General features: G+C 44.0%; 1 protein-coding gene across 3 annotated transcripts in view; it reads right to left on the bottom strand.

Moving 5' to 3' along the window:
- Positions 1-356: 356 nt before the first annotated feature.
- Nab1 (NGFI-A binding protein 1) overlaps positions 357-19,273 on the bottom strand; it is a 39,832-nt gene continuing 20,915 nt past the window's right edge. For 2 of the 3 annotated variants that reach the window (XM_051153796.1, XM_051153794.1), the window contains exons 4-8: positions 17,248-17,299; positions 8,464-8,553; positions 6,227-6,386; positions 3,848-3,964; positions 357-1,097 (exon numbers count right to left, since the gene is read on the bottom strand). In XM_051153796.1, the coding sequence (XP_051009753.1) occupies positions 1,009-1,097; positions 3,848-3,964; positions 6,227-6,386; positions 8,464-8,553; positions 17,248-17,299 (508 nt within the window). In that variant the 3' untranslated portion in view covers positions 357-1,008. The remainder of the gene's footprint in view (positions 1,098-3,847; positions 3,965-6,226; positions 6,387-8,463; positions 8,554-17,247; positions 17,300-19,273) is intronic. The other variant, XM_051153797.1, reaches the window with a different exon arrangement.

The raw sequence follows: 19,273 nt of genomic DNA, 5'->3' as shown, positions 1-19,273 counted from the left end.
ACTGGTGTTTCTAATGTAAAACTGTTTTACAGATCAAAATGGAAGTGATTATCTATGACAGCCTTAGAGACTGTGGTGCAGACGTCCCGTCTAACATCTGGCCGACAGATTTCAGTGTAAGAGATTAGGAACTCATTTATTACAGCCACAATCTAAAGCAGAACTAAAGACGAGACATACATTCCATTCAGCACACCCATGTCACCGTCTTCATCACACTCAGGGTTAGCTTCCATGCCTCAATTTATTTAGCATACTCTGAACTACCAATGTTCAAGTCAGGCCTTTACACATTAACCCATTTACTGCAAGTCCTCTGTCCTACCTTTGTTAAGTCGTGAGCAGCTGGCGTGTAGCCTACCTCATCTTGGAAACATTACTCCAATTTTTAATTTGCGCATTGATTAAATGAATGGAAGTGACATTATTCAGTGACAACTACACATTTTCTATTAATCAATTTTATCAAGTATTAAGTACACAGTCTTCCTTGGTATAAACTGAGCATCGCCTTCCATCTTTCTCCAGTCACCGTGCCAATAACTACATTGCCTACACCTTCTTTTTATGACTGCAAAAGTTCTAAATGCTGACAAGTAACATTTATGGTAAACACACTTAGAGTAGACAACAAAATTTCAAGTAAAATGAACAGTATCCACATCTATTAGACCAAAGGTCTCAATACCTAGATTTGCTTCTATAAATTACAAAGACGTTGTACATTCTTAAATAGTGAACGCCTACAATATTGAGCCTTTCTACACGAGCAACTTACACAGGGAGCTAACTGGTCAGTGTCTGTTCCGTTGCAATGCTCTTCTGCTCTCCTCTGCTGTGGCTGTGCCTTCGTCTCGGCTCCCACAGGCTGCTGCTGTGCGGGTTCTTCTGCTTTGGCTATGATCTGTTTGAGCTGAATGAGGCAACACTGGTTATTAAGGCTTAATCTATGATGGAGCATTATCCTTGCATCGGGCGCCACTTCCGGAGAACAGTGGGAGAATCTCGCTATCTTGGGTCTTCAGGCTCTGTCTTAATAACTTTCTTTTCCAATGCAAAAGCAGAATGAGGGTAGTCCTTTAAAATCCCAAGGCTCTCTGCATAAAACAAAACCAGAAAGAATATGGAATTTGAAATTAGTGGACTACAAACTCAAGGTATTAAACCCAAAACCTCACAGAAAATATTAACTGCTCATAATCATGAGACTCTATATGGAATACTATTTACACAGTGCTCCTTAACATCACAGGCTTGGGTGAACGTGGTAGTAATGTATTCCCAGAGGCAGGAGGACAGCTTCAAGTTCCAGGTCAGCCTGGGCTATACGGACAGTACCCAGGCAGCCACAGCCACACAGTAAGACCCTGTCTCAGGAAAAGCAAGCAAGCAAACAAACAAAAGCAAAAAACACTTATTTAAACCCAGCGACACCAACTGTCTGTTATAAACTAATTGGGGTAAGTTACACAGCTGAGCCTTTGTGTCCATTCCTATAAAACAAGGAGACTGTCTGCGTGGAGAGGGACAGGAAGGGTGAAATACAGTAAACAGACCTTTTTATTTACTTATTTAATGTGCATTCGTGTTTTGCCTGCATGTGTGTCTGTATGAAGGTACAGGAGTGAAATATACATCCATCCATCTATCTATCTATCTATCTATCTATCTATCTATCTATCTATCTATCTTTGTTTACTGAACGCACTTGGTGTTTTGTCTGCACGTGTATCTCTGTGAAGGTGTTGGAACCCCTGTGGGTAGAGTTACAGACAGTGGTGAGCTGCCATGTAGATGCTGGGAATTGAACCAGGTCCTCTGGAAGAACAGCCAGTGTTCTTAACCACTGAGCCACGAGACAAACCTTTTTTAAAAATGCTTAGTCCACTGTGGTTAGGTATATGAAATCACACTGGTCATTTACATTCAAATGTTAATAGGTAAAATATTTACCATAAAAATAAGATAGAAATAGAACTTCAATTTTAAATATAAAACTATTCTTAAAAGGTCTCCTAGCCATGGCATTCTCAATTGGGGTAAGTGGGAATAAAGAATGAAAAAGGTAATGGTTTTGTGGAGTTTTATGAATAGTTATTTCAACAATGTATGCATTAAACATTACATACATGCAAACACACACACACACACACACACACACACACACACACACACACACACACACACACACACCTTGAAAGCATTGTAGAAAGGGAACCAATATTCCCAGTTTGAATGTGGGACATTTAATGTATGCAGGAAGCCTCCCTATAGAGAAAGGATTTAAGCCACAGTACTTCAGTTCTTACCAGCTGCACAACTTGTACTCTGTTGTTTAAGGCTTACAATGACCCTGTGAGGTATCCACTTTACAGATGAATCCATGAGAAAGAGGGATTACTTAGTCATTAACCAGGCTCTTACTGCAGGAAACCTGTGTCATTTCTACTTATTAATATTATTTTTTTAAAGAAAGCATTCCTCAATGAACTGTCGATGGGTCCTTATCCAGCGCAGCATCCAGGGCAGGCCGCATGTTCAGGAGTCATTGCCCAGCACGAACCAGACTCCATGGGGTTTTGTTTTCTCTGTTTTCTGTGTGCGTGCTGGGGTGGGTCGGTGTGTTTTTGGTTTTGTTTTTGTTTTTAAGAGGAAGAACATGAAGCTGGATGAATAATAAGGTGAGGGAGAATCTGGGAGTAACTGTGGGAGCAGAAGAATATGATCAAAATATATTGTATATAATTCTCTCTCCCCCTAGGGCGCCCCCCCCCCCCCGCGCACACACATACACACACACACACAAACCCTAAAATTAAATCTTAAAAAAGCCAAAACTATTCCTTAGGCGTTCAGGTACTCCTTTGTTCTGTTCTATGTAAAATCCCAACTTAACGAAACCTCCATGTAGCAGATAACAAGTGTGTCTCCACGGTGAGACACATGCGACCAATGTAACTGCAGTATTTCTTTTATGGAGGGCCTCTGAAGCAATACAGGTTTGTAGAGAGCACGATAGTCTGTTAAGAACTTTAAAGAAGAGATTGCTTTTTCATGTTGCTGAAGTTAGGAGACCGATTTGCTATCATTTTAGGACGCCTTGACAGTCGTGTGAAGGGTGGACTTTTGGTCAAGGTACAGAACACTATGGAGGACACCAGCCTTTCCAGCATCGGCTCCTAGAGTACGTACAGAAAGACACAGACTCTCTGGATAAGCTTCATAGCAACCCCTCACTCCACCACCAACTACAGCCAGGCTCCTACTGACAACACACAAATCCAGTGGACAGTCTGATCTCAGCTTCCCCATCTGTAATATCCGTGACTGTGATCAAGTCATTCCCAGAGTTACTTTTCTTCAAAGACACAATGACTCCAGGCTCTTCTGGTGGGTGCCACTGTCTATTATTCAGTGCTGTCTGATCCATTTTACTTGAGTAAATACAGACACCAGTCAACTTCACCCGAAAATGCATCTGCATGAATAGTCAGGTTCCGGTACTCCCAGCTCTCCCAGCACGAAGACGGATGCAGAGCATGCCCGTGGCAAATCATGGCACTTCAGAAAAGGGAAGCCAGTTCAACGCATCATAACCATTTACTATTCAGCTTAAACTATGTACAAGCCGAAATCCACGGCTAGTCCAATTACCTTAGCCTTTATGACTCTTTGCTGGCATTTCTTTGACACTATAATTCTCAAAGAGGCTGGCTAATATTTTGGCAATCTGTAATTTCAAGGGAATATGACAGGTAGGTAACAGAGCTTAATGGGGACATGAAGAGGAAAACGGAGCTAGGGAGATGCTACCCAGCTTTTCTCTGATTGCAGACTGCGTTCTCACCCGATGCGTGGGACTTGGCCTCGCTGGAGTAAAGTCTGTTTAGCTCCCCATCTACCACGAAGTGATGGGGCTGTCTGTTCTGCACGCTAGGCATTCGGAGATTCAAAGGTCTTTCTCCTAAGGAAAGGAAAGAAAAAAGAGAACAAAGTAACGTTTAAAACCTTCCCTGTGCTTTTTCTTGTTAGTTTTCTGTCTGATTCTGTAGATAAACATTCACAAGTTGCCAGAACACACCTCAGGGAGAATGGCAGGAGTCAAGAGGCACAGAGGCACATAAACAGCCAGGAAAAGACATTTAAAGTAAGACCTTACAAGGGAAATGGCAAGTCACTGATGCTGATATCTATCTGGAGCATACAAACTGTTGGCCTGCACTTAGGAGCTAAGACGAACAAAACAAGAGATCAGCACTCGTAGAAGCTCTCCAACGCTGAGTTAACACAGCTCCTCTCTAAGACATTTTCCTTAGTAGCCATATACTAAGGCATAACTGAGATCACATCTAACAGAAGGGAGGTAGAGGTGGCGTCAGGCCAATTATAGGTTTGTTTGGTTTTTTAAAGTACACTCCATGAAAAAATAATTAGTACAGATACAGTAAAAATGCTTTAAACGTCATTACATTGCATTATCTGTCACAGCAAATTGCTACCCCACAGTAAAGTTAGCCTAGTGTCATAACTTGCGCACCACCAAATCTTTCATAATTGTGTTTGCTTAACTTAATTCTTAGCCACCAAGAAGGGTCAGAGAAGTTAACAAAGAGCTCAGCTGAAATGTTCTTGTCATGCTTTAGAAAGAAAGTCTTCCTTCCCTCTAGTGCCATAATCGAGGGTGACGTTCTGTTCCATGGCTAGAGAATTGCTTACGGATTTTAGGGGTGGGCAAAGAGGAGAGAGGGTAATGTGATATATGTGACAATAAAAAAGGGTGTGTTGGTGGGAGGAAGGTACTGGGGCGGGGGAGCAAATAAGAAAAAGTCTGCATGAAATTCCATATCAAAACCTGTTACTTTGTATGAATTTAAAAGTATTTTTAAAAAAGATGGCTTCTCACCTGGAAAAAGGAGTTAGTTATTAATGAAGCTAAGCACCTGCTAGAAAGTAACTAAGACAAAAAGTCACACGAAACCACTGTTTTCCCTCAGTTTACTACTTAGTTATATGTGAAGCTACCGCACCTGTTTACAGGTTATGCAGCATTTCTGTCTCTTTGAGGTCAACCTGCACATGACCAAGGACGCCTGTTTCATGGCTATGTCTTCTGCGCTTGGAGGCCTGACATACAGCAAACACTTCAAAACACCTTCTGAATGAGTGGATGACAGCGTCTTGGGAGTTTCTTTATGCTGAGGACATTTCCAGAGTAGTAAAAATACTCATTTCTAACAAAGTCCTCTAACACTTCTGTCCTGTGTGTTTCTAACATGCACATGTGTTCTCTGTTTCTAACATGCACTTGTTTCTTGTGTTTCCAACACAAACTTGTGTTTCTAACACACACTTGTGTCTTGTGTTTCTAACATGCACTTGTGTCCTGTGTGTTTCTAACATGCACTTGCGTTCTGTGTGTTTCTAACACATGCTTGTGTCCTGTGTGTTTCTAACATGCACTTGTGTCCTGTGTGTTTCTAACACATGCTTGTATCCTATGTTTCTAACACATGTATGTGTCTTGTGTGTTTCTAACATGCACTTGTATCCTGTGTTTCTAACATGCGCTTGTGTCCTGTGTTTCTAACACACGCATGTGTTTTGTGTGTTTCTAACATGCATTTGTGTCCTATGTATTTCTAACACATGCTTGTATCCTATGTTCCTAACACGTGCTTGTGTCCTGTGTTTCTAACACGTGCTTGTGTCCTGTGTGTTTCTAACATGCATTTGTGTTCCGTATGTTTTAGAAATAAGTACTGCACACTCTTAGGAAACAAATCCTATACATTTTAGACACACTGACTTTGAAATTTAAAGAAAGATATTTTGATCATTTCGAAAGGGTCGGGGTGAACCTCAGTAGAAAAGGCCGTAGGTTCTATCCCAGGACCACTAGGAAACAGATTCCATCAGTGAAGAAGCATCTTTGGTGGAATCTCTTTCTCTGGGGAAATGGCCTGTACACTCACATCCCTCTCCTGACCAGGTATGTATGAGACACATGTGCAAACTATAGTACAGAAAAAATAAAATTTAAGGATTCTGGAAAATATAATATACAGGATGAATACTTTGCTTTGAAAAGGGACTACCTGAAAATAGATTTTCACAGCTATAAAATAATTCCTTTAAAATATCAAGACCTAAGTCTCAACAGTCTCCCCATTTCTCTTCACAAGACACATGGTGCTGCTCTGAAGCCCAGGCCACTGCTGAGGCGCACCTTGTCCATCGGAGCCATCAGAAGGCAGGCCATCAGGGCTGTGCTCTCCGGAGCTCTGCCGGAAGAGTCCTGCCGCGAGTCGTCTCTCCTGCTGCAGCCTCTCGCACCCGGCCTGGGTGCACAGGAGCTCCATCTGCTTTGCCATTCCCTTTTCAGCCTGCTGGGAAGTAAAGCAAAAACAATAACTACAGCAGTCTAGATTTATTAATGGCTTAAAGTTGCCAATTTGAGACTCCAGCAAATGTATTTAGTATTTATTAAAATGAGTTCACACCTCTGGGGTATGCTTGCCTCCATAAATATGAATAAATGTCTGTGTCATGTAAGATACTGGGTTTGTTCAAATGGTTTCTTTTTAGTCCCATAAAGAGAATTCTATGGAAGATCAAAAACATATAACCTTTACTATGTTTTCCAAGGCCCTGATTCCTTTAAAGGATTTCCCTTTAGAAGAAGAAGAGGAGGAGGAGAAGCTGAAGGAGGAAGAGGAAGAAGAATAAGAGGGAGGAGGAAGAAGAGGAGAAGATGAAGAAGGAGGAGGAGGAGAAGAGGAGGAAGAGGAAGAAAAGGAGGAGGAGGAAGAGGAGGGAGAAGAAGAGGAGGAGGGGAAAGAGGAGGAGGAGGGGGAAGAAAAGGAAGAGGGAAAAGAGGAGGAGGAGGGGGAGGAGGAGGGGGAGGAGGACAGGGAGGAGGGGGAGGGGGAGGAGGAGGAGGAGGAGGAGGCCACCCAAGAACAATAGCAACATCTGCTGTCAACTGCTTCAAACACAAGGTGAAATCCTGGCATTTTATTTTAGTATTTGGCACTACGCAGACTCTGCTATGATGACAGCCTGTATGGAGGAGAAAAGGTGTAAAACGGCTGTCTAGAAGAACAAGACAAACACACCTCCCACCAAAATTAAACAATGCAAATTATGCAGAGAACTATCCATGCCAGCAAGGATCTCTGCCTCCGCCCCAGAATGAGGCAGCATTCCCCAACCAAGCATAAACGGACATGTTTAAAACACATGGCTAGTGTGTAACATATAAAACCATCTTTGCATGTATTTCAGAAGCTCTGTTCCTATGCACCGCTCTAAATTACCTGCATGTGATATTCAAAGCAGTGTACCTATGACATTTGCCAAGGAAGTAATAGTCAAAATGCAGATATGATTCATTACCATGTTATATAAAAGTACTGTAAGAATGCCACTATATAAAATTGGTTACAAACTTCATGATTCAGAATTTTAAAAATTGATAGATGGAGCACATAATGAATTAAACAGATAGGAGAAAACGCCTGAGGTGCTTTTCTGAACATGCACAAACCAGATCAAAGGCAACAATAACTTCATTTCATTTGACATTTCTAACAATTAACAGGCAATTACAAGAGGGAAATGCAGTGTTCACTCTCTTTTCCCAGTAACAAGGTTTGGCAACACTAAACGCGAAGGTAAACAGCTCTGCAGTGCTGTCTAGAAGGGCCACTCACACACGGACTTTGGAAATGTCTGTTTCTGAGCACATACATAGTTAAAATTTTACTAAAATTTGGGGGTAGGGAGATGGTTCACACAGCACAGTGGTGGCACAGGCCTGAGAAACCAAGTTCAAACCCCAGCACTCAGATGAATGTGGCAGCATGCACTGGAGCTAGGTGGATGCCTGGGGCTCTGCTGCCCACTAACTGAATAAACAAGATCAAAGACAACAAGAGCCCCCGTCTCAAATGGCCAAGGTGGATGGCTCCTGAGGAACACCTCCAAGGCTTACCTCTGGCCTCTATAGACAGTGCACACACGTGCACGCGTACCTGCACACTTGTCCACCCACACAAACATGCACTCTCTCATATATAAAGAGAAATTAATAAAATTATCTAAAACCACTCATTAGCAATTCTTCAGTGAGGGTTTAAATGAGGTGAGAGCTACAGTGCTGACAATATGTTCCTGAGATCCTGTGCTATTTTACCTCGGAGTTTTCCCTGATATTCAAGAAACATGTCACTTCCTACAGAAACAACTACAGAGATTAAGTAATGTCGTATCAGATTTTGTTCACGAGCCAACTGAAACCAAGTTGTTCCTGGCACCTTACAGGTAAAGCTGTGGAGTAGAAGACACATAACAATATCCAGCACCAAACTCAAGCCTCAAAGACCTCCAGCGGAAGCTAGCTGACGCCCCCAACAATCCCCCAGCCTACAGCTACCTCCATGGGGCCCACGGAAGGTGTGTTACCTGTGACCCAAGACCGGCAAGCTCCTCGCTCTTGGCTCTGGCTTGCTGGAAGAGTGTTGGCACAGATTCCTGGAAGTCTGGGAATCCATCCTGTTGGGCAGATCATAAGGCTGGGTGTTCAGACTTTGTTACCCCACAAAGCAGGAACAACACTTTATCTTTAGCAGTAAGTAATCTGTGATGCTGATGTACAGTGTTGCATTTCAGTGTTTTAAGCCACAGGGCCTTATTCTTCCCAGTAAAACCACAAACCAACAAGACGGAAAGCGCAGTCGTCACCAGCATGGGCACTAATCATCTCCTCACACCGGACATCTGGAGCCTTTTTCTAATTTCTGGATTTATGAAAAGCATTGTGAAGTATTTGCACGGAAATAGCACTTTCCTACTGTTTCGACTATCCAGTACAAAAACAAACAAACAAACAAACATGTAGAGCCAGAGCCCTCCACCAGGAAGTCATCTTTGCTGTTTTCTAACGCTTTCTACAATGGTTCTCACCCTTCCTAATGCTGCGACCCTTTAATACAGTTCCTCATATTGTGGTGACCCCAACCATAAGTTTTGTTGATACTTCACAACTGTATTTTTGGTACCATTATGAAATTTGCTACTTACCCAATGTAAGTTTCTGATATGAGGCATCTGATACGTGACCCCTGTGAAAGGGCCGTGCAACCCCCAAAGGCCTGTGACCCACAGGTTGAGAACCGCTGGTTAAACGCCTCTGCCAGTTTCTCTGCTTCAACTAGTGTGATTTTTTCCCCTGATAGGAGTGGGCACTGCTGGGCTTTAAAAAAATATTTGTGCCAACTTATTTTTGTTTTGACATCCAGAAATTAATATATTACAGTTGCAAAGGCTTGTGAAGTAGCCTGTGATGTGTACATTAGTATTGCAGGAGCTTGTTCATTACTGTAACTTGTTAGTGCTCCAAAGTTCAAAAGGCAGTTTGTTTTAGAAGTTCAGTAAGTAGCCAAATTGCCAGGTTTGGTTTTGTTGTTGTTGTTTGTTTGTTTGTTTGTTTGTAATCCATCTAGAACTAACTCTGTTATAAATAACATGGTAAAGACCTAAAGGAAAAGAAAAGATTTAAATTGCCACACAACTTGAATTTCCCAGTGCTGTCCAGTGAGTCCCCTTTACCAGGATGAACCTACAAACACCTGCAGTGCCCACCCTCGCCAGTCTACCTGAGCTGTTCAGAGGACTGAACGGGCAGCGATGACGAGAGCGTGCCTGTAGTGTGTGACACCTGCTGAGTGAAACTGCACGGGCCAGGGCCTTTATGGAGGGCCTTCTGTGCCTGGGCAACCGTTCAGCTCTGTCCTGTCAGGCCGTGGGCATCTGGGTGAACCTGCCTGTTGGAGGATGACCTGATGTGTTTTGATGCTAATTACTGTTTGCTGTCTCTGTGACCCAACTTTTGATTAATAAAAGTCCATCACCTGGGCAGGGAAAATGAGATAGGTGTAGCTAACGTTTCCGGGCTTGGAGAGAGAGGAAGAATCTTGGGAGGAGAGAGAGGAGAGGAAGGCCGCCATGGGTCAGATGGAAGAGGAACACACGGCCGGTGTGGATGGAGGATTTGGCCCAGATGAAGAACATTAGCAAGTATTTGGGATTATGGATGGGAGGTAGCTTGGTAGACATTATTAGAAGCAGATGGCATGGGATTGAGGCAGGTATGACACACCTGCCCCACCATGGGAAGTAGTTGAGAGGATTGATATCTGCCTTGCCCCAGGTTAACTAAGGCTATTTTAAAATATAACAGGTGTCTGTGTCTTGATTGATTGCTAGCGGGTTAGAAATGCTGTCTTAATAATAATAATAGGCCTAATAATAAGCAATTATTAGGCCATACTGATGATTTAATAACAACACCCGCCCACTACTTCCTTCAAGTTCTTTTTAATTGTCTGTTTGCTGTTCTACATGAAGAAAAAAATTACAGCCAATCATGATGGCTTTAGTAACCTTAAGGAAGGCCATAAGGGTCTCCTTACAGAAACTGTCATTACCAATGCAGCGTCCCCTTTGCTGGGTAAGCTGTACGCTAGCTATTTATTTATTTATTTATTTATTTATTTATTTATTTATTTACACCCAGATAATAGCCCCCAAGCTACATGTTGTTAACACAAGGATAACAACTAAAAACCAAACTATTATAATAACCTAGCATAAAAAGATGTGGTGATGTAATAAAATATTTTAGTTTATTTGAGATATAAGATATTGGCTCAAAATATTTTCCTATATTTTTTATGTAATAGCTTTCAAATATTTAATCTACCAAATGAATTTCCCAAATAACATCTAATTAACTATTTTTAAGTAAAAAATATTTTATTGTTTTGAGATGGTCTTATCTTGCAGCCGAAAACTGGCCCAGAGCTCACAATGTAGCTCAGGCTGGCCTTGAACTCCCAACCTTTCTGCTGCAGCTCCTGAGGATTAAAGCAACACACTCACAATGGGCTAGTTATCTGCTGTTTGAAGTCAGACATGAAATAACAGGGTTGACAGTAAAAAGCAAATGACTCTGACTCTATGAGAGCTTTCTGCACTTTCCTATCCACTGTACTGAAGATGCTGCCTGCCCCGCCCCCACAATGACACATAGGAAAGCACAGAGGGTGAGCGAGAGTCAAGTTTACACAGGAGCATGGAAGTATACTGCTTTCTTAAGTTTTTCTAATTTTTTTTCTAAGAAGTATCCTACCCCTAAGACTCCAGCCTGTACTTGAGCAAACTTTACTTTAAGCTCGAGCTAGTGGACTTGGCTCAAGCATCCAGGAGAGTCCTGTTGGTTTTCGGAAGCCTGAACTGTACTGGCTCCTGTTTCACAAACACTGTCTACTTAACCCTCACAAACATTGCCAAGCCTAAGCTCAAGGCACACGGCCCTAACGCCAAGGCAATTCTGAAACAAGATTATGCATGATGGGTGTTCTTTTCATGAGAACTGACTTCAACTCCATGATTTGTGCTGGTTTGAGGTCTAATCCTATTGCTATTTCTGGGATGCAGAACAGACTATTTTGCCCCTGGGTATATTGTGCCATCTGTAAGAGGGACACTACAGCAGCTAATTTATATAAGAATTTTTAGGGGGAAAATCCACACACAAAAAAATACTTAGCTCAGTGCTCTACACACAGGGATTACCCACAAAAAAATGTTTCTCCCATTTAGAAAGTTCAGGAAAAAAGCCACCAGGTTTAATCAAAGTAAAACAGCCCAGTGTAGGTGACTTGCCCATCCCTCTGTTATAAAGAGGGAAAGAATGTGCTTTAGGGATATGTACAGTATCTGAGGACAAGTGGGGACTACACATTAAAACCATAACCAGCAACACAATCCTGGGTACACTGGTAGGCAGGTGTTTTGGTGAAGAGCACAGTCGGGATAGAGCAGCAGACAGAAGAAGCACTCTGATGTGCCTGATAAGCAGTCCACAGAGCGTGTCGGACAGCAACCCAGCGGCTTAAAGGGAAAGAGTTCTTCAGAGGGCAAACCCAACAGGCCACACGCCGCCGTTTATCATGGTTACAGTAAGAGATACCATAAGGAAGGGCACAGAGAAACTAGACGTGCAGGCCAGATGCCATGGGGCCTGCACACACAGTGCTACACACTCTGAACCTCAGCTATTACACATTCCACTCACCTCAGCAGTGAGGAGCAGCCACTGGGGCTCCCCAAGAAGTCTGCTTGGTCTGAGTTTAGGACAGCCACACTAAACCCAGCTGATACTTGCTAAACGCCAGTGGCCTGGGAGTGTGGTGGGGACATTCACTACAATGGAGGCCACAGGACCAGGCATAGATCCTGAGGGGACTTAGAAAATGGATAGAGTCAGCCAGGGACATCTTTTTCTAAGGGCTGGCAAGAATTTCCTGTACATACACCAGGGAAGTACGTGTGTGGTGACTTTGGACAAGGTCGGGGAAAAGTCAGGGCTGGAGACTTAGAGCAGCCACCGGTTTCAATAGCAGGCTGTGGGTGGAGCTGCTGACGGAAGCCCCACACGCCCCAGCATCTCAAACACTGGTTGAAGAGGTTTGTAAGGGAGGAAGGAGTTAGCTAGTCTTCTCATGCTAGGACCAGATGTGTGGTCTCAGCAAGCCACCCTCATCTTTCCCAGCAGTCCCAGTTTTTCCACGGGGATTACATCACCTGCTTTGCCTGCCCAGGGGAGATTTGTGGGTATTAAATGAACTAATGCAGATGGCAAATCTTGTCAAGGTGTCTTCATAGTCAGGACTATTCAGGCACGAGAATAGTGCCAAGCTGGGGAGGGGACCTTCAAACTCTGCACGTGAAAACTGGCTGGGAAATGCATAGTGTTCCACTGTTACGAACAAGAACCAAGCTCTCTGGAGTATATGACCTTGAAAGAAAACGAAGAACGTCCCCACGACATTGGTATGATGGTAGAGGAAAAGCCTGGTCTCCCTTACTGTGTTTGGTACGAGGCTTATTCTGGGTCTCTGTGGCTTTCTTTCTAGGTAGCAGCTGTACCATGGTATGAGCAATGTATCTCCATGTCAGACCGATGGCTGCTGCCATTAATCACAGTGTTCCCTTAGCAATGAGACTCTGGGTCCCAGCAGCAAGGAAATAAGATGTATGTTTGGAGGCTGCTCATAACCTAATTAGTCTCAGCCCTTTGGTCTCCTCTCTCTGCCACCAAGCACCAGCAAGCTGCTGGGAAGTCACTGCCCAGCTGTGTTAAAGTGGCGGCGTGCGGCAGCAGATGTCCTTAACCCCACACGCGCCTTCTCCTTTGTCTCTATTCACGCTTTCTGTATGAATAGCAGATTGTACTGTTTCTGCTTTTCTGATCCTGAGAGAAGAGCCTACTTCAGACCAGACCAGCTTTTCCTTTCACAAGCTTAGTCACAGTGTAGGTGGAGATTCTGCCTCTGCCCTCCCCACCCGCTCCCCTCCCCGCTCCCCTGCAGCAGCTGGCAGATGTTTCCTCCTTCTTGCTCAAACCCAGTTCTCTGGCTTTACAGGCTCTGTTAACAAGTTCAGTTCTTCATGCAGTCATTTCTGGCCTCTCTGCCCCACAGGAACAGGAGATCTGCTGCCTCTCACTTCTGTCCTATTTCTAGCAACTCCAGCAACCAAAGAAAACTACGAAAACAAAGGAAAAGATAGCCACAGAGTCTCTCCATGCAGCCAGTGGCCACCACCAGGCTGGGACTCTGTCCTCCCTCCCTCCCTAAGAAGCGCCTTTGGATAGTGCCACTACTAGAGATAATGACAGTTTGTTCAAGGAACCGGCTGTGTACTTAAGACAAAACAAAACAACAGCAAAGGTTACCGACTGACTCTCCTGTTAGCCAGTCTTTTAAAATGTTAAGCAAAGACAAGACGTCCAGGTGCTCTGGCTGTTCTATGTCAAGCCATTTTCCCGTGTCATGAGCAAATCAGACACACATTTTGGGGATACTGTCTCCCCAACATACCTTTTATAGACATTCTAAACAGGAAGCTATCCTAGCGCTCTCTCATATAAATGTATTTTGTAGCTACCATTGTCAAGTCTGCTACTCAAAACTTACAGTTGTTTACCAGGCAGCCGTCCTTGGATTAGAAGGCGGAGACCGCCAGTCTCTGCACACACGGTCCCCTTTACAAGCGCAGAGCAGAAGGCAGGCTTTTAACCCAACACTGCTCTTCTGCGCAGGTGAGGTCTTCTGTGACTACTCATGAGCATGCAGATGTAAGACACACACTCAAACCCTGGCTTTGTCACTGGACAGCAACATGGCAACTCTGGGTCTGCCCTGGCTGTCAAAGTGAAATCATCAAGCACCCACAAGGTTTGTGATAAACGTCCATCTGACAGCTGTCACACCATGGCATGAGTTAGAAAACCATGGCTGTTTACTGTCCCACAGCTAGATGCTTTGGGGTCCCTGGTGAAAATAAGGATAAGAACACATAACACATTCTTTTTCGGTTCAGCTCAAGGTGGGTTTACTGCAGCTGCCCATGTCTGCAGGAGCGTTACCAAGCTTGATTAACACAGACACAGGGCTCGGATAGGGGCTTTCCCTAGACACGCTCACTTCCATGGTGCTTTCCCTAAGGCTCACCCAAGCAGGAAAAGCTCTCTGTGTGATTATCTCATTTACTTTAGACATTGAAGAAATAATGTTCAAAATCTCTACATATTTTGATGTCTAAAATCCCATGTAAGGTGGTACACATCATTTAAGGGCAAAAGACAGATATTTCTATACAACCTATGTTAATTCTTTAAAAATCCAATTACAGTTATCATCCTGGGAGAATGGTATGCCCTCAGGGAAGAAAAGTCAAGGGAGTATTTCAGATTCATCTACCCAACTGTTCAAGTGCAGATTGGGAGGACACAGCCTTCAGCAGCAGGAAGAGAGCGGATTGACCTTGGACACAGCAAGGACACCATTGGACACAGAGCCACCTTACTAGTGTACCCTAAGGCACTGACAACAGCACAAAAAAATTATTTCCTTCCCAACTTACATCAGCTTTTGTTGTTGCTCATTGCAAAAATACCCTGATAAACAGGCAAACCAGTGAGCAACTTGGTATGTGTGCTTACCAGTGGTTGGAGCAGATTTCTGAAACAACGGGAGAGAAGCACCGTATTTTCTGGCATATGAGATGACTGGGTGTGTAAGAAGACCTCTAACTTTTCCAGTTAAAATATACTCACCTTATAAGACTACCCCACCCCTCTTCCAGTGCACACACTGTGCAGCTGACTCGGACAGGTGTCTATTTGCAGGCAGGGCACAGACAGCAAGGTGCTTTATTAAACACCGGCAGATAGCCAGTGTCAGCCTATACTGCCCCTTTAAGGCACACTCCACACTCAATCCAAAGATGTTTAGCCCTGCGAGTCAAATGGGCGGATTCTATACAGGAAGACGTGTGCACCTTGCTCCTCCCGGCTTCATACTCCCCGCATAGAGCATGGAATTGGCCATGGAACCCCCACCACCACCACATGTGCTGGACATATGAAGCAAACTGCAGGTAACCCCAGCGTATAAGATAACTCTTGACTCTGGCACAGATTTTTTTTTGGGGGGGGGTGGTTAAAAAGTCATCTTTTACACTGGAAAATACAGTAGTCCTAGTATTAATTTTGACCTAAGCAATTAGAAATCTGTCCTACATCTATTTTTATGTTACTGTCTTCAAGTAAGGAATAAGCTGAGCAGCACAAAAATGTTTATTAAAGTGATAGTAAAATTAGGTTCAAAGAGTTCAAAAACCTCTCTGGTTTCAGGTTTCTTCATGAGGTGCTTTGTGCTAGTCACATCTCTAGACAAATATTTCTACTTACTGTTTGTCTAAACATGACTAGTGTTTTTTTTATCACTATCTTCCCCTCATTCCAGTTGACCTTTACAATGTCACCCTGAATACCCACTGGCGCTCCTACCTTCCTTAAAAGCCGGCTCAAATGCCACCGCCCTAGTGAAGCCCCCACTCACACGTCCTCACACCACAGCCTCCCTCTCACAGCTGCCTCCTGGGAGGCAGGCACTCACAAGGCACTAATACTCAGTGACAAGGATCACAGGAGCAGACCCTGTGACAGCCAGTGCCACCCACCCCAGGACCAGCTTCCAGGAAAATGTGGACAGCTCCGACATCCGAACATGACTCAGAACACAGAGGAGAACCAGGCTGGGACTATGCCAGACTTACAGACTAGAACATGGAACACCGCAAAGAGATTGATGGCAGTGCCTAAGTTAAACAAAACTTTAAAAATCCAATCAATCATGAATCACTGTCCTAAATTCAAACTAAGGGTTCCATTTATTTCTTGGATCAAGTTAGGAGTCCAGTGTGTACGTGGTCTCTAAAGAGACTTGAGCTAATTAGTCACTAGCCTTACTAGGGAGGGTAGAACTTTTACAGGAAAAGGCAACACTGATTATTTTAATTCTGATCTGAAAACTATTTAGCTATTCACAGTGGCTTTGTGATCCTAATAAAATAAAGAGGCAGCCATATAGAACTATTTAGTTAAATTATCTCCAGTGAGATATATTTCAAGGAATTGAAAAGTCACAGCTAATGTAATAACCCAACACTCTTGAGTTTCTAAACTCAAAATACTGCAGAAAACTTGCTTAAGTTTCAGCTTAGGGCCATTCCCACAGCTCAAGAGGAAGAACAGCATCTCCATCCAGCCATGACCACATACTTCAGTGTGGAGCAGCACGGCTTACGTGAAGACCAGACCGGGTCACGGCCACAGCGGGTCCCAGTGCTGCGGAGAGACAGCAGCAGCCATCGCTACTGGAACTGCACCTTTTCTCCTGTAAGTGTCCCAACAGCACAGGCCACCTATTTTCTCCTGGTAGCAGCCACAGTCAAATCTACAAATCTTCTCCTTGCCATGATCTCAGGCTGTAGTATGATTAAACTGTCTTACAACATAGCCTGCTAGTCAGTGTCAACACGCCTCATGAACTGGTGTCTGAGGCTAGCCTGTTTGAATAGCGCTCCAAGTGAACATCGAGACCGGACAACAGCCTGGAGGGAGAGGGGGTGGCCCATGCCTTTCCTCCCAGCACTCAGGAGATTACAAGTACTTCAGAGTAACAAAATTCTATATTGCTTTTAAGAGTCTATAATTGTTTTACTAAATTATGGGGCCATTCTTTTTGCTTGCACTGGGAAGTTTTAACGTTATTTTGGTACCTTAGAAACGAAGCACAACTTATTAGCATACCAATATATTACATGTATTCATACCTCCACTTTAATTCTCTTTGGAGATAATTCATCTCTTTCACCACATTTTAACCTAAAGGGAAGAGAGAAAGAAAAAGCTTGAGAAGATAACAAATTTTATTACTGAATAGTCAGTCTGTAACAGTCCCTTGGAATATTTAATTCTGAAACCACAGCATGATGAATGACATACAGTAACCATTTACATAATGAAAGCGACTGTCTCATCATTTGCAAGTGAGTATTAAGGGAGATCTAGATACCATTGGATACTTTAAAAAGCCTCTAACCTGAGAACTCTACCAGAAAAAGCACTATTTCATGTCAATGTAACAAAAAAGTATCAAGAAATGTGTCTCCTTAGAGTTCAGCAGGAGCCAATAAATGGACTTTGAAATGAATGCATACAGCTGTATGAAACAAGAACAGTTGTGCCCTCCTCCCAACACTGCTGACATTCCTACCTGACGCAGACCTCTACCCCGGCATTACTAACATTCCTATGGCATGGCCTCATCAGTTCTAGGACATCCCATTCTTTTTTTTTTTTTTTTTTTTTAATTTATTCTTGTTACATCTCAATGTTTATCCCATCCCTTGTATCCTCCCATTCCTCCCCCCCCCCACATTTTCCCATTATTCCCCTCCCCTATGACTGTTCCTAGGGGGGATTACCTCCCCCTATATATTCTCATAGGGTATCAAGTCTCTTCTTGGCTACCTGCTGTCCTTCCTCTGAGTGCCACCAGGTCTCCCCCTCCAGGGGACATGGTCAAATGTGACATTCTTTGAGGCACCACCTTGATATGTTCTTCTCAACTCAACTATGAGAAATCCATCTAACTAATATATCACTATAAAAAGACACTAAAAATAAAAGTCTATCTTGGAGCAGGAAAGATGCAATTTTTTAATTGTGGTATTGTCTCCAATAACAGAAGACTACAAAGAAGAAGCTACAAGCAGCAAAGGAACCAGCTTCCTCCCAGCCTCACCACATCCAGCTGTCGGTGCGTGGGTCAGTGTGTTGGAGAGACTGTGGGGACCATCGCATCAGCACGCTCAGCTCTGTGTGAGAGAGTGGGTCAGTGTGTCGGAGAGACTGTGGCGACCATCGCATCAGCACGCTCAGGTCTGTGTGAGAGAGTGGGTCAGTGTGTCGGAGAGACTGTGGGGACCATCGCATCAGCACGCTCAGGTCTGTGTGAGAGAGTGGGTCAGTGTGTTGGAAAGACTGTGGGGACCATCACATCAGCACGCTCAGGTCTGTGTGAGAGAGTGGGTCAGTGTGTTGGAAAGACTGTGGGGACCATCACATCAGCACGCTCAGGTCTGTGTGAGAGAGTGGGTCAGTGTGTTGGAAAGACTGTGGGGACCATCACATCAGCACGCTCAGGTCTGTGTGAGAGAGTGGGTCAGTGTGTCGGAAAGACTGTGGGGACCATCACATCAGCACGCTCAGGTCTGTGTGAGAGAGTGGGTCAGTGTGTCGGAGAGACTGTGGGGACCATCGCATCAGCACACTCAGGTCTGTGTGAGAGAGTGGGTCAGTGTGTCGGAGAGACTGTGGGGACCATCACATCAGCACGCTCAGCTCTGTGTGAGAGAGTGGGTCAGTGTGTTGGAGAGACCGTGGGGACCATCGCATCAGCACGCTCAGCTCTGTGTGAGAGAGTGGGTCAGTGTGTTGGAGAGACTGTGGGGACCATCACATCAGCACGCTCAGGTCTGTGTGAGAGAATGCCTAGACCACAGCAAGAGCTGTCCAGTCCCAGAGACTGTAACTTTCAAAGGAGACGGAGAAGGACTGAGTGAAAAACAAAACTGCTATTAAGATCAGAAGCCCCAGTGGCCACCGAGCAGTGGGCTGCTATGGACAAGTTATGTACAGTTTGTTTATTTCAAAACCCAAAGAAAGGCTTAGAGTATCTTTACCAAGAACACATGATAAATATTTGAGCAGGTAGGTTTAGCAACTGATTTCAACATCATACCACGCATAACCTATTCAAACAGCAAATGCTTCCCACTGACACAAACATATTTT

The sequence above is a fragment of the Acomys russatus genome, chromosome 12 (assembly GCF_903995435.1).
Source record: "Acomys russatus chromosome 12, mAcoRus1.1, whole genome shotgun sequence".
NCBI lineage: Eukaryota > Metazoa > Chordata > Mammalia > Rodentia > Muridae > Acomys > Acomys russatus.
This window is presented reverse-complemented; position numbering and strand designations above follow the sequence as displayed.